This window comes from Entelurus aequoreus, linkage group LG07 (assembly GCF_033978785.1).
Source record: "Entelurus aequoreus isolate RoL-2023_Sb linkage group LG07, RoL_Eaeq_v1.1, whole genome shotgun sequence".
Taxonomy (NCBI): domain Eukaryota; kingdom Metazoa; phylum Chordata; class Actinopteri; order Syngnathiformes; family Syngnathidae; genus Entelurus; species Entelurus aequoreus.
The window spans coordinates 38,076,956-38,092,385 of NC_084737.1; the positions used below are offsets into that span (position 1 = coordinate 38,076,956).

Genomic DNA, 15,430 nt, shown 5'->3' on the forward strand with positions numbered 1-15,430 from the left:
AACATTTTCAGGACTTATGCAAAATGCAAATACACATAAGCAGGTACCAATAAGTTAAAAAAGTTGGTTTTGCATAATAGGGACCCATTAAAACTTGCACCAAGGACATTGTGTAAGAAGTTGACGCATGTGTGTTTTGCTAGATGTTACTAGCAGCTAACCTTGTTAAAGTCCAACTTTAAGACATGCAAAAGGGAAGGTATGAATATAAGTCATTACGGAAATCCGAAGGAGCAAAGCTACTGGTTATGTAGACATGGCTTAGAAAAACACCTTTTCCAACAGCGAACCGGGACGACCGAGCAGCCTGCTAAGCAGAAGTGTTGTGTACCACTCATTGGCGTTGTTAGGCCTATTTTAGGGGGGCTCTAGTCCCCCTAAAATATTCTTAAGCCCCCCTAAATAATTTGGTGTTATGTTTTATGTATTTATTTATTTATTTATTCTTTTTACAAATACATGCCGACATATTCATTATAAAGTGGCCCAAATATGAGTTTAAATAAATAATCATATACCCTGTCATTATTCACTCAGTTTCCCCTCACTTCATAGCGTAAGGTAGAGAGCCCCTTTAGTGCGTCGATATCCAATACATTCCACTTGTTCATGTAGAAAATGCCCACATCACTCAAAATCCAGTCCACATTTTCTCTGCGACCTTGCTTGCGGTCCTGCAGGTGCGCAGCTTTGAAGCACACAGCGCTGCAGAACAAGAACGTGAACGGATGCAAAATGGACATAAGAAACTTTTTCAAGAAAGTAAGTATTCATCACTGCTTGTAGTAAAATGTATTAGCTCCACTTTACACCAGGTCTGTGTTTGACAAATAAAAACCTAGAGACAGCCTCTGTGCACGTCGTACATTTGTTGTTTTGCAGCCAAAAGTTACATTCCCGCGCTAAAACAATGCTGCTACTTAGTTAGCCTGAAATGCATCATGAAGGTCCTGGTTATTTATAAAGTTAAATGTGCACTCTTTTTTTACCATTTGCTATCTTTGGGGTTACTTCCTTCTGGAGCATCAGCTGTGTTTCTCACTTTACACATGGAGGAGAACAGGAGCTGAGCTCATTCACGTATGACTATCATCAGTAGATAATAATAATAATCACTCCACAACCCCTATTGATCTGTAGGAGTCAGGGCAGAGGAGCACACAAAGTGAGAGGTGAGAGAACCTTTTACTGGAAAGGTGAGTAGGAGAATAATGATACATATAGATAAATATTTTAAATTTTATTTTTGAAATGGCTTATCCATAAGCCATTTGTTTTATTTATTTCTGGGTGGATCATGTTGACTATTGGTCCTCCTAATTGTCAATCATTCTGGTGATGTTACGTAAGGACATATATATATATATATATACACTACCATTCAAAAGTTTGGGGTCACATTGAAATGTCCTTATTTTTGAAGGAAAAGCACTGTACTTTTCAATGAAGATAACTATAAACTAGTCTTAACTTTAAAGAAATACACTCTATACATTGCTAATGTGGTAAATGACTATTCTAGCTGCAAATGTCTGGTTTTTGGTGCAATATCTACATAGGTGTATAGAGGCCCATTTCCAGCAACTATCACTCCAGTGTTCTAATGGTACAATGTGTTTGCTCATTGGCTCAGAAGGCTAATTGATGATTAGAAAACCCTTGTGCAATCATGTTCACACATCTGAAAACACTTTAGCTCGTTACAGAAGCTACAAAACTGACCTTCCTTTGAGCAGATTGAGTTTCTGGAGCATCACATTTGTGAGGTCAATTAAACGCTCAAAATGGCCAGAAAAAGAGAACTTTCATCTGAAACTCCACAGTCTATTCTTGTTCTTAGAAATGAAGGCTATTCCACAAAATTGTTTGGGTGACCCCAAACTTTTGAACGGTAGTATATATATATATATATATATATATATATATATATATATATATATATATATATATATATATATATATATATATATATATATATAATAGATTGTATTTGTAATCTACTTTACATTTGATTCCAAATCTCAAAGTGCTACAGAATTACAACCATTGGCGTTGTTAGGCCTATTTTGGCGTTGTAATAAATAAATTAATAAAAAATGGCTTATCGATAAGCCATTTGTTTTATTTGATATATATATATATATATATATATATATATATATATATATATATATATATATATATATATATATATATATATATATATGTGGTCAACATGATCTACAACATCCTCTAGTATACTTTTAAGTCTTTCATATATATATATATATATATATATATATATATATATATATATATATATATATATATATATATATATATATATATATATATATATATATATATATATATATATATATATATATATATATTAATATATATATATATGTATGAAAGACTTAATATGTATATATTTATACATATATACATATATATATATATATATATATATATATATATATATATATATATATATATATATATATATATATATATATATATATATATAAGAAAAACCCAGTGAAGTTTTGTGCTCGTGCGCTACGTTCGCTCGCATCCTGTGCATCTCCTGGGGGCTAAGCCCCCCTGTCCTTAAAAGCTAGTGACGCCCCTGGTACGACTGCTCGCCGCTTTAGAGTGAGATGTGAGATGGACGTGGCCCTTTGTCGGATGTAAAGTAGATGGTCCACTGATCAGTATTGTCTGATTTCCGTGAAAAAGTATGTGTTTGGCCAATGCCGATTAATGCCTTCAAATGCCAATCACAAAAACCTGGCTGATACTTTATTTTTGGTCCCAGAGGGACCCTCCATTTCAATAATAAACTGCATTTCTTACAAGTATCATTATCACTACAAAACAAGGCTTAACGTGTTACACACCAGGTAAGAACGAGCAGAAGCTTTACACCCCCGCCACATCCCACCCCCCGGATTGTAAATAATGTAAATAATTCAGTGTATATACTCTGATGATTAACTTGTGTGATGACTGTATTATGTTGATAGTATATATTTGTACCACGAATTGATTTACTTGGACCCCGAATTAAACAAGTTGAATAACTTATTCGGGTGTTACCATTTAAATGATAAATGGGTTATACTTGTATAACGCTTTTCTACCTTCAAGGTACTCAAAGCGCTTTGACAGTATTTCCACATTTACCCATTCACACACACATTCACACACTGATGGCGGGAGCTGCCATGCAAGGCGCTAACCAGCAGCCATCAGAGGCAAAGGGTGAAGTGTCTTGCCCAAGGACACAACGGACGTGACTAGGAAGGTAGAAGGTGGGAATTGAACCCCATTTAGTGGTCAATTGTACGGAATATGTACTGTACTGTGCAATCTACTAATAAAAGTGTCAATCAATCAATCAAAAAAGCAGACAAAAAGACATGCTAATTGCTAAACTAGTCGCTAAGCTAGTTTGAAAAAACAAAATAAATAAATGCTTAGTAAAGTTAAAGAAGTGTAGATGGAAGCGCGTGAACTATGAACAGGAAATTAACAAGTACGTTTGTAGGTTAATAGGAGTCTAAAGGCAATACAATGGTGCTCTGTTGCGGTGAAGCGGCCATGAATACACGTAAAGGGAGGGCGGATCGATCCTTATATCGGTAGTGTCGATACTATGGGTTGCATCAGTACTAGAGTTGTATCAATACTAGAGTGATTAACTCAATATTTTTATTTTTACAAAATATGTGTTTTGTTTTTTTTGTTAATGTTTACAAACTCAGGTATTAAGAACCCCAAAAATTAGATAAACAGTGTCATGATCCACTGTCCCGGGTCATGTCTTTTTTTGGTTATTTTTCGCAGTTTAGTGTTCTGTTTTGGTTCTGTTTACTTTTCTTGTTGCCTTGGACACTGAATAGAAACCTGTTTTCTGTTTATGATTTGTAGTTCTAGCTGTCTCCTTAGTTAATCACCCCCTTTATATTATTCGGTCACCAAACAATGTTGCAATGTTGGCTCCATGCAACAGTTTATGTTGTCTCATTTATTTTGTTAATGCTATGCTAAGTCTTGACTGACGCTCCACGCACATGTTCCTGGGGCACACTGCATTTGTTCATTATTTGCCTAGTGAGTATTAAAGCTGGGGTACCTAAATTATATTCTTTAACTAAAAAAAAAAATCATATTAGCATCATAGCATCATCGTAACAGTAATCATTTCTGTAAAAATCGTACGTCTGTGTGCTGGCAGTGCCTTATTAAGTATTTTAGTCAATAAAACCCCGTAAGACAAAATCTTTTGTCTTTGTGGCGGTCAACCCCTCCAGATCCAACCACAGGATTTAGAGAAAGCAGGGGTGAGCAGAGCCCACAAAAGAGCCTCCTCATTGGCTGACACGATATATATTTAAGCGCGTGCACAGTGCAAACTTGTTTTCAGTAAAGCACGGCTGCCGAACACCAACCTGGAAAGATCGCAATACATGCGCTTGCTGTTACAGCATATACTGCTAAAAAACCCAAAATAAGAAATCAGAGGAAGAAAAGAAATACGCTGTATGACTAAAAAAAACCATACAGCCAAAACTTGAATAAATATTCTTCCAGCGTATTCAAGATGAAGGGCAGTCTTGGACAAACTTTGGACACGCAAATGGCTGTTTTCCTTCTAGACAGGTAATCTAATGTTCCATTTTCCTATATTTTATGTGTATCCTTTTGCGTAACGACGTGTATTACTGATAGTCTGCAACAAAATATGGACTAGGGGATTTTTCGATGCAACTTTAGACTGTCAACAACAGTGGCGGGCCGTGCGTTTCCCACCTAGGCCTTCAGTGATGTCCGACTTCAATGATTACCTCTCAAAATACCATAATTTATGTCCCCACATGACCATTGCTGGAGAAATACTATACAGAAACACATTTACGCACTACTGGGCATTAAATCACCACCAACAGTATACATAACGGGTTATTTTCTGGCGCATTTAAAAATCAATAGACCTGCATCAGCAATTAAAACATATCTTATGTGGTACAGTCAAAATTAAAATTGCAAACAACATATTAAATGTGAAAAAAATAAAGAAATAAAATATCTGAATTCACAATCTGTAGAATCCATTTGAGCGTCCGGGGTTGGCTGACATGGTCTCACAAGATGCAGTTTCTCTTTAAATATCCTTCTTGAAAATGGCCTTGCAAATAAAGCACCAATGAGTGTCACACACACACACACATGGTGTGGCGAAATTATTCTCTGCATTTGACTTATCACCCTTGATCACCCCCTGGGAGGTGAGGGGAGCAGTGAGCAGCAGCGGTGGCCACGCCCGGGAATCATTTTTGGTGATTTAACCCCCAATTCCAACCCTTAATGCTGAGTGTCAAGCAGGGAGGTAATGGGTCCCATTTTTTTTATAGTCTTTGGTATGACTCGGCCGGGGTTTGAACTCACAACCTACCGATCTAACCCAGGGGTCCCCCAAACTTTTTGACTCGGGGGCCGCATTGGGTTAAAAAAATTTGGCCGGGGGCATTAATATAAATTAATATTGATGTTCATCAACATTTAACATTGTCACGTTATCTGTGGAAAAATTCATTTTTAGACAATATGATTTGCCTGAGCTACTAGGAGACACCAAGAGTAACAAGCGGTAGAAAATGAATTAGAAAGGAAAGATTTAAAATTTAAAAAAAAAATATATATATATATAAAAAATGTTTTTATTTTTTTACTTGGGACTTCCTGTGGGCCGGATTTTGGACGCGGGGGTGCCGGATCCGGCCTGCGGGCCGTAGTTTGGGGACCACTGCTCTAACCACTAGGCCACTGAGTAGGTACTAGGCCACTGAGTAGTAAATATATGTGTTGTCTTGTCTAATCATAAAAGATGCAGACGAGGCGTGTTGGCTGAGTTCTTAAAGTTTACTCCACAATGTGCTCAACAAAAACATCCCGCTGCCGGCATGGCTAAACGCGGCTACTGAGCATGCTCTGCACTACTGTGGCATGCTGGGTAATGGAGTTCTTGTGTTACCTATATCATAACATCGCTATGTATCTGCCTTAGGCCATCTAGAAGGCCTTACTGACAACAACTCGTGATCTGATTGGCTATTGCAACTGTCAACTGTATGTCCCCGTTCACTTACAGTGCATAGACGCCAGCATTGTTGATTCTGAAGGCTTCGAGCAGATTTGGTACAGCATGGCAACATAAGCTAGCTGAATTCTGATTGAATAACAACTCTATAACCTAAAAACAACAGCGCTGGAAGGAGCATAATATGACATGAAGAGAATATGAATACTCTTAGATATTTAGGGAAAGTAAATAAAAATGTACTTTTATTTTTAATTATGATCATTATTTCTGGTTATGTTAGGCCAGCAGAGAAGGCCTTGCTGGCCCTGACGGCACACCACTGGTCAACAACATATGCATGTGCATGTACAGCTCTCGTGCGCAATATTGTGCACTTCCAGGGAGGAGGAGAATGGGAGGGACTGTCAGCGAGGTGTGCAGGTGCGCAGAGTGGGGGTCGGGATTTACAGTTTGAATTCTGCATGGTGACACAAGATTCAAGTAACCCAGCTTTAAAAGACTTTCCTTAACCGCACACTGCTTCCTGCTATCCTTCCGCATCTTGGGAAAAACAACCCTCGCAAACATGCGACCAGAACGTGATAAATAGATGGTAGTAGGGGTGCAACGATTTGTCAACACTGTCAAAAATAAAATATGTCGTTGGCAAAGTCATTTGTAGACAATAGTCGTGACGTCATCACCCTTTTTTTCCCGACGGGACGTGAGTCAGCGCAGCTACTCGAACAACATTGCGGGTGAAAATATGTTCAGTGTGGGAACTTTTCCTCTCTTTCTTGTTAAATACATTAATACCTTGCTCATTTTGCAAAGCAGATCTGTTTTTATTATGACAATACATCTGTGATACGGGAGAATATAAAGGGGGGAAAAGTCAGACGAGGATGCGGTCTCAACTGGGTGAGAATGTTAGCTTGTTACCTTGTGATGAAGTTGTGTAAAGATATATATTTAACTATCATTTTAATAACAATAATAATAATACCTGGGATTTATATAGCGCTTTTCTAAGTACCCAAAGTCGCTTTACATGTAGAACCCATCATTCATTCACACCTGGTGGTGGTAAGCTACTTTCATAGCCACAGCTGCCCTGGGGTAGACTGACGGAAGTGTGGCTGCAATTTGCGCCAACGGCCCCTCCGACCACCACCTATCATTCATCATTCAATTCACCGGTGTGAGTGGCACCGGAGGCAAGGGTGAAGTGTCCCGCCCAAGGACACAACGGCAGCAATTTTTTTTTTGGATGGTAAGAGGCGGGGAGCGAACCTGCAACCCTCAGGTTTCTGGCAAGGTTGCTCTACCCACTACGCCATGCCGGCCCAAATTTTAGACAAAGTCCACCATACTTTGTCCATATCAATTCAAGTACTTTTTAAAGCAGCGTCAATTTGCAGTGAAATGAAGAAAGGCAAAATAACAAACGTCAATCACACACACACACACACACACACACACACACACACACACACACACACACACACACACACACACACACACACACACACACACACACACACACACACACACACACACACACACACACACACACACACACACACACACACACACACACACACACACACACACACACTTTCTTGTATTTGCTACCTTCTTGACCTCCGAAAAATGCCTACCTCTTTAGGACCACCCTTTCTAGATATATAAAGATTTGTATTTACAACATTTATAATAATATATACATACTATGCAAATATAAAAAAGGCAAGCTTTTAGTTAATACTTTTTTTTTTAATGTTTTGTTTGTAATGTGTTTTTAATCTTCATTAATTACTTCAAGTTATTACAGTGTGTCTTTATATACATATTTAATTTTTGTATTCATTTTGGCCTAAGGGGGCACATTTCCATTTCTTACACACAGTTATTATTACATATGTTGGCCGGAGGGGGAGCACTTCAAATGTTTACACCGACTTGTCATTTCATATGTTGTCCTTGTGTTATTTCATATGTTGACCAGAGGGGGAGCACTTTTAAAAGCGACACACAGAAATCCCTCCTTTTTGGGACCACCCTAATTTTGATGGATTCCACCACCAGGGGTGCAAATGAGAGATTCTCTTTTAGATGCAATGGTTTTCCGTATTTGGACCATGATTTTGGTCCTAACTTGTTCACCGGTCCTCATATGGAAGGTGCTTTTCCCTGTTGATGTCTCAAGAAGAGTGGAAATACAAGGACACACGCACGCACGCACGCACGCACACACACACACACACACACACACACACACACACACACACACACACACACACACACACACACACACGTACACACACATACACACACACATTAGGCACCTATGCGCTGGTATCATAAGATTAAACAAACTATTACATAGCTAAAATGTTAAGAATTATTTAATGAGACAATTCTATATATTGAGTCTATTAGATTGATACAAATGTCACAAGTTAATCAATGGTCAATAATCAATAATATACCTGTGTACAGCCTTTTAAACACATCATCACAAAATGTGTGTTTCTTTTTTAGCAAGTTACATACTTTTGGTGTATTATTGTTTGTTGTTATTGCTGCTATGTTAAATGTCCTTTTGATTTTAGATAAAAACAGTATACTTTTTTTTCAGAACTTTGCCTGTCCTTGCTCATGTAAAAGGACACAAGTGTAATAGTTATTTTGATAACAGCCAAATGAGCAGCATAGTTACAGTATAAATACATATTTTTGAGTGAGTTAGTCAACTTTGTTGTTAGTTAACACATTCCTGAAATATCTCAAGTCAAATTTAAAAATCGATGGCTAAATCACAGCCACTAAATTTGTGTACGCTTTATAAACTGAGTAGCCCACTAATCGCTAAGACAGTCAATGACTTGTTGACTATCAAAATAGTTGTCAATGCACATCATAATAGTTGCTGTTGACGAAGCTCTCAATGGTAGTTTGCTTTTGTTTAGTTATTGTGTAATATTTACATTATTTTGATAACATAACTGTACAGTATGTAATAAAAAGAGAATATGAAAATTGTTTGAATATTGTGTTGATACTGTCCTGTGTTTTTTAAAATTTTAATTGTGATTAAAATTTACAGATAACACATGTGAACGATGTCCGCCCATCTTACTCATGGATAATTGGTATCGTAATTGACAGCATAAAACCCTGATCGGTACACCCCTAGTCCAAGGGCTAAACTGTGATTCTGATGCCATCAGTTCTACTGATCCTCAATCAGCATTATCATTCATTAGTGGCCAGTACTTACACATGTTATCATGTAAAATGCATTCAACAAGTGTGTGTGGCATATGTTGGCCTTAAACCCGGAATGTGCATTTAGCTTTCGTCATATGTAAACTGTCAATTAAAGAGATATGGTTCTGGAGCTGAGTCTAATCAAATCTGAGTCCCTATGACCTCAGAGGTTCAGCTGTCTTTCAGAAAGCAAACATAAGAACGAGCTTAAAAAGTAGATGTGTTTCTGTCAGGGGTGTTCATCTGTGGAACAGCTTGGATGATTCCTTAAAATGTTCCAGTTCCATTCACACATTTAAAAAACACTTTAAGACCAATGTCTTGAAAAAATATATTATTCTTGAATCAACACAGTAGTTAATACTATGATCAATGTTAATTAAAAACTAAATGTGGGATATAAATAATAATGGAAGTATAATTGTTTGTATATAGTATATAATTGGTACAAAGGTTTAACACGTGTACAAGGATTTTTCACATGCCTTTACTGTGTATATAATTGAACAGTGTTTATGTTGTGTACAATGTGTATTTATAATATGTTGTGCAAAGGAAATTTCATAATTTTTGGAAGCTCATCTTGTATTTGACATTGTTTATAGGGTTAGGCGCAATAAGTGTTCAACTTCAGCCTAAACCCTTTCGGTCTGCAACATTTTCAATTTATGAATGTACAACTGTTTGTTTATGTAAAATTGTTTGTTTATTTTGTTGACCACTGACAGAAGAAATAATAAACTAAAATAAACTAAATATTACACTTTTTTTGCAATTTTTATCATTATAACACTTCCAAAATTGGGAGGGGTAGGAGCTAGACCTCTGTAAATTGCTTGGCTAGCTTTAATAGCAAATATACATCAAGAAGTTGCCTACAGCCATAATTGTTCTTGCCAAAAATCTTGACCCAGTGCTATATATTGAAGCCCTGTTACTGGCTAGACCACGTACCGGGCAACTATAGGCAGGTTAATTGAACAGAGGTGTTAATTGGAGCATCTATTAAACATAAGAAGCATGTGCGATGACACTCATGCTTAACCATACGTGTGTTTTTCTTAACTAAAGTTACGGTAGACTGCTTTATTGTGTGTGTTTTACAGAGGTTAATTTTTATTTTTGCCATGTTTACGTCGTTGCCATTAAAGTTTTTGTTTGGGTTTCATGTCCTCATATTAACAGTGCCTGAATTATTTTAATACCTGCATGCCAGTTAAAAATGTTCAAATGTTAAAGCTATGCCTGTAAGTTTTACAATAGCCACAGTGTGACAATTGGACAAGTTATGTCTCCTTTATTTCCTATGGGAGGTTATGGCAGTTGTGTATGTCGATCTGTACAGTTTCTAAATGATAATCACAAAAGTCATTTTTTGTAAGTTATTGCATTATATCTACATGAATCCTGATTACTTTGATATCTGACATACAGGTTCTATAGTTCTAGACTAAATCACATCGTAAACCAGGACTTACTGAAATGGCTTTCTCTGACATTGACTAAAATAGTTTCTTCTCTTAGTCTTTTTTTTAAAGTAGGACTAGAGCTAATTCAGGTGTAAATCCAAATTTAAGTTAAACCAGTCCAGATGTAGGTTTAATTTAAGAGTAAATTGTGAATAGAGCTGAAAACATTTCCTTATAGCTGTTTATATGACAACTGAAAGCCTTTTTATCTGCACTCCTCACATTTAATGAAATTAATTCATAATTATTTTTATTTATTTGTAATTGTATGCATTCGTAAAGCGCCTTAAATTTGCCTTACGCACAAATGGTGCTCTATAAATAAACTTGCCTTGCCTTGAAGATGGATTACTTTGACTACTTAATTGAAACTGAAAGACCACCAAGTCCAGAAAGAAGATTGTTTAGAGCAGTGGTTCTCAAATGGGGGTACGCGTACCCCTTGGGGTACTTGAAGGTATGCCAAGGGGTACGTGAGATGTTTTTAAATGTCTGTCAAAAAGAACTGCGAAAAGAAATGCAACAATGCAATATTCAGTGTTGACAGCTAGATTTTTTGTGGACATGTTCCATAAATAATGATGTTAAAGATTTCTTTTTTTGTGAAGAAATGTTTAGAATTAAGTTCATGAATCCAGATGGATCTCTATTACAATCCCCAAAGAGGGCACTTTAAGTTGATGATTACTTCTATGTGTAGAAATCTTTATTTATAATTGAATCACTTCTTTATTTTTCAACAAGTTTTTAGTTATTTTTATATCTTTTTTTCCAAATAGTTCAAGAAAGACCACAACAAATGAGCAATATTTTGCACTGTTATACAATTTAATAAATCAGAAACTGATGACATAGTGCTGTATTTTACTTCTTTATCTCTTTTTTTCAACCAAAAATGCTTTGCTCTGATTAGGGGGTACTTGAATTAAAAAAATGTTCACAGGGGGTACATCACTGAAAAAAGGTTGAGAACCACTGGTTTAGAGACAGAAGTAACCTTCTAAATAAATTTGATTGTACAGATTTTTGTGACTGTTTTCGTACATCCAAAGACAACGCAGCTGAAATTGTTTAAGTTTTTTTTGTCAAAGCAACTGGAGTAGTGTGGATTAATAAAACCAGTCCTGGTTTTATTTAAACCCTGAATGCGAAACCGGGCCACGATATCCAAGATTCCTGATGATGACAATCAAATAACAGCTCTACAAGCTGGTCACAACAATAATTCATTCATTTTATGGCCAAAACGCTGTTAAGGGTCACTGGGAATTGAGTCTATCCCAGCTGGCTTTGGGTAAGAGGTGGGGTACTGTAGACTTTGGACTGATCATTTGTCAATCACAGGATTGTCATGATAATAATCCAATCATTAAAACACTTTAAGAAATCTAATCCAATATTTTTATTACATTGTAGAATTTTCTAGTGGAACCTCACTGTTAACCAGAGATCACGTTTAAATTTTGTGTGTGGCTTACACTGTTATTACAAGTGAAATATCAACATTGTGTGCACCGTGTTCAGCATCAGCACAAGTTATAGAATGTTTGATTCCAGAAGAAAAGTGTGTCTCTCCTGCTCTAAGCAACACTACAGCGTCACCACTTGTGTTGTTTGCTCTCACTGCAGAAAAATTGCTATTGCGTCATTTAATGTGAAAATGCCATTAGTTCCACGTCTAGTTGCAGCCAAATACAATTGGGTTGTGTGTTACGTATTCCCTGGCTGGGTGACAGCGTTAAATAAATAGGCGACAAGTGTGATGTCAGTCAAGTCAATGTTTACAGTACATGTCTCTACTAAGTCAGCCAGTGATCAAATATTATCCAGCTGTTATGAAAAGAACATCAACACACTTTTCAGCGTTCATACAAAAGGGCTTCTTTCCAACTCAGAGAGCAAACACAGACGCACTAAAACAACATGTGAAGTAGTGTGAAGTGTGTGTCTCACATATCAAACATTTCAGGTACCACCCACTTGAAAAGGAGAGGCTTAGTTGCTATTGTGAGTGGAACTGGCGTCATACGTTTTCAACAGTCTCGGTAACATGGCGCTGCAGTGCATGTATAGGGACTGTTGCGCACACACACACACACACACACACACCTACCAATGGCCCGACCAACCCTTGACATCCTCACACACGTGCAGCCCCGCCAACAAAGGCCCCAGATGTCAGGGAGCAGTGCATTGAGGGTAATGTGTTCTGCTGAGTAAATATTGACAAAATACTAGGACTTTTCTGTTGTCACCCACTTGGGTTTCATCAGCACATTCACAGACTCACACCCACTCAGTGACCCCTCCAACCTGCTAACACAGGCGTGCAGCCACCCTGCCAGTTAGACCAGCAAGAATACTTGAAGTTGAAGGGGTACAATTTAGTGCTCCTGGCATGCAGATACCATGTCCTTATTGTTGCTCCCAAGACACCTTTCCTGTTGAAGACCGTGTATGGTGGACATGTGAAAAAAATGTGCTGTGTTCCCTTACCATGACCTTTCTACCATCCTGTCCCGCCTCTCTGTCACCATCTTCCTCCTCATCCACCTCCTCGTCCAAATTTAGATACACAATGTTCTGAATGTCCGCTTGACCAGAAAAGACCTCCATCTGATCCCAGTCATCTGCATCGCCTGCAGGGGATTTAATACAAGTTCACCGCCAAATATATACACTGTATATATACGCAATTACATGACCTGTGTTCAAACTAGTGTTGTAGCAATACCAATATTTTGGTACCGGTACCGGTGCTAAAATTATTTCGATACTTTGCGGTACTTTTCTAAATAAAGGGGACCACAAAAAATGTGCACTATTGGCTTTATTTTAACAAAAAATCTTAGGGTACATTAAACATATGTTTCTTATTGCAGTTAAGTCCTTAAATAAAATAGTGAACATTCTAGACAACTTGTCTTTTAGTAGTAAGTAAACAAACAAAGGCTCCTAATTAGTCTGCTGACGTATGCAGTAACATATTGTATCATTTATCATTCTATTATTTTGTCAACATTATTAAGGACAAGTGGTAGAAAATGAATTATTAATCTACTTGTTCATTTACTGTTAATATCCGCTTACTTTCTCTTTTAACATGTTCTGTCTACACTTCTATTAAATTGTAATAATCACTTATTCTTCTTTTGTTGGATACTTTACATTAGTTTTGGATGATACCACAAATTTGGGAATCAATCCGATACCAAGTAGTTACAGGATCATACATTGGTCATATTCAAAGTCCTCATGTGTCCAGGGACATATTTCATCATATTGTCTAAAAATGCATTTTCCCATCTATAACGTAAGATCGTCGCGCTCGGAATATATATATATATATATATATATATATATATATATATATATATATATATATATATATATATATATATATATATATATATATATATATATATATATATATATATATATATATGTATGTATATATATATATACATATAAAAAATCACAAGACTATTTCATCTCTACAGGCCTGTTTCATGAGGGTTTCCTCAATCATCAGGAGATTTTAATGGAAGCATTCACATACCATGGTTTATATAGGGCACAGAGCGGGTGGGTACAGGCAGGCGTAGGGGCGTGGTGATTGGCTCATGTGTTACCTAGGAGGTGTTTCCTTCTGTGACGGCATGCTGATACAATTTCGCTGCGCTTGTTGAGGGATGACAAGTCTGGACTGTATATAATAAACAGTTTCTCTTTTAAGCAGAGGTTGCATCTTTTATTACCACTGTTGTAAGGTGTGCTGGATGCAAGAATTTGCCATGTTATCGAATATTCAACATTATTGTCTTTGAGATTCCAAATGTGTTTACTGAGTTCTGTAGTGTTCCGCAAGCTTTTGCTTCTGAAAGAGGCTTTGTGATTGTTCCATCTGGTTTTGAATGCTCCCTCAGTTAATCCTACATATGTGTTGGATGTGTTAATGTCCTTGCGTGTTACCTTTGTTTGGTAAGCTTGTGGAACACTACAGAACTCAGTAAACACATTTGGAATCTCAAAGACAACAATGTTGAATATTCGATAACATGGCAAATTCTTGCATCCAGCACACCTTACAACAGTGGTAATAAAAGATGCAACCTCTGCTTAAAAGAGAAACTGTTTATTATATACAGTCCAGACTTGTCATCCCTCAACAAGCGCAGCGAAATTGTATCAGCATGCCGTCACAGAAGGAAACACCTCCTAGGTAACACATGAGCCAATCACCACGCCCCTACGCCTGCCTGTACCCACCCGCTCTGTGCCCTATGTAAACCATGGTATGTGAATGCTTCCATTAAAATCTCCTGATGATTGAGGAAACCCTCATGAAACAGGCCTGTAGAGATGAATGAGTCTTGTGATTTTTTCCCACACATACATATTACGCTCTACCACGGTATCGAGCACTATTCTTTTTGGATAATCCAATTAAGACATATATATATATTATATATATATATATATATATTATATATATATATATATATATATATATATATATATATATATATATATATATATATATATATATATATATATATATATATATATATATATATATATATATATATACACATAGCCTGGCCTCCGGACAATTTTTTTT

The 15,430-nt window shown here is 36.8% G+C and overlaps 1 protein-coding gene across 4 annotated transcripts in view; it reads right to left on the bottom strand.

The window, feature by feature from the left end:
• Nucleotides 1–15,430, bottom strand: part of spryd3 (SPRY domain containing 3) — a 174,766-nt gene that overhangs the window by 5,085 nt on the left and 154,251 nt on the right. For all 4 annotated transcript variants that reach the window (XM_062053511.1, XM_062053512.1, XM_062053509.1 and 1 more), the window contains one exon: nucleotides 13,306–13,448. In XM_062053511.1, the coding sequence (XP_061909495.1) occupies nucleotides 13,306–13,448 (143 nt within the window). The remainder of the gene's footprint in view (nucleotides 1–13,305; nucleotides 13,449–15,430) is intronic.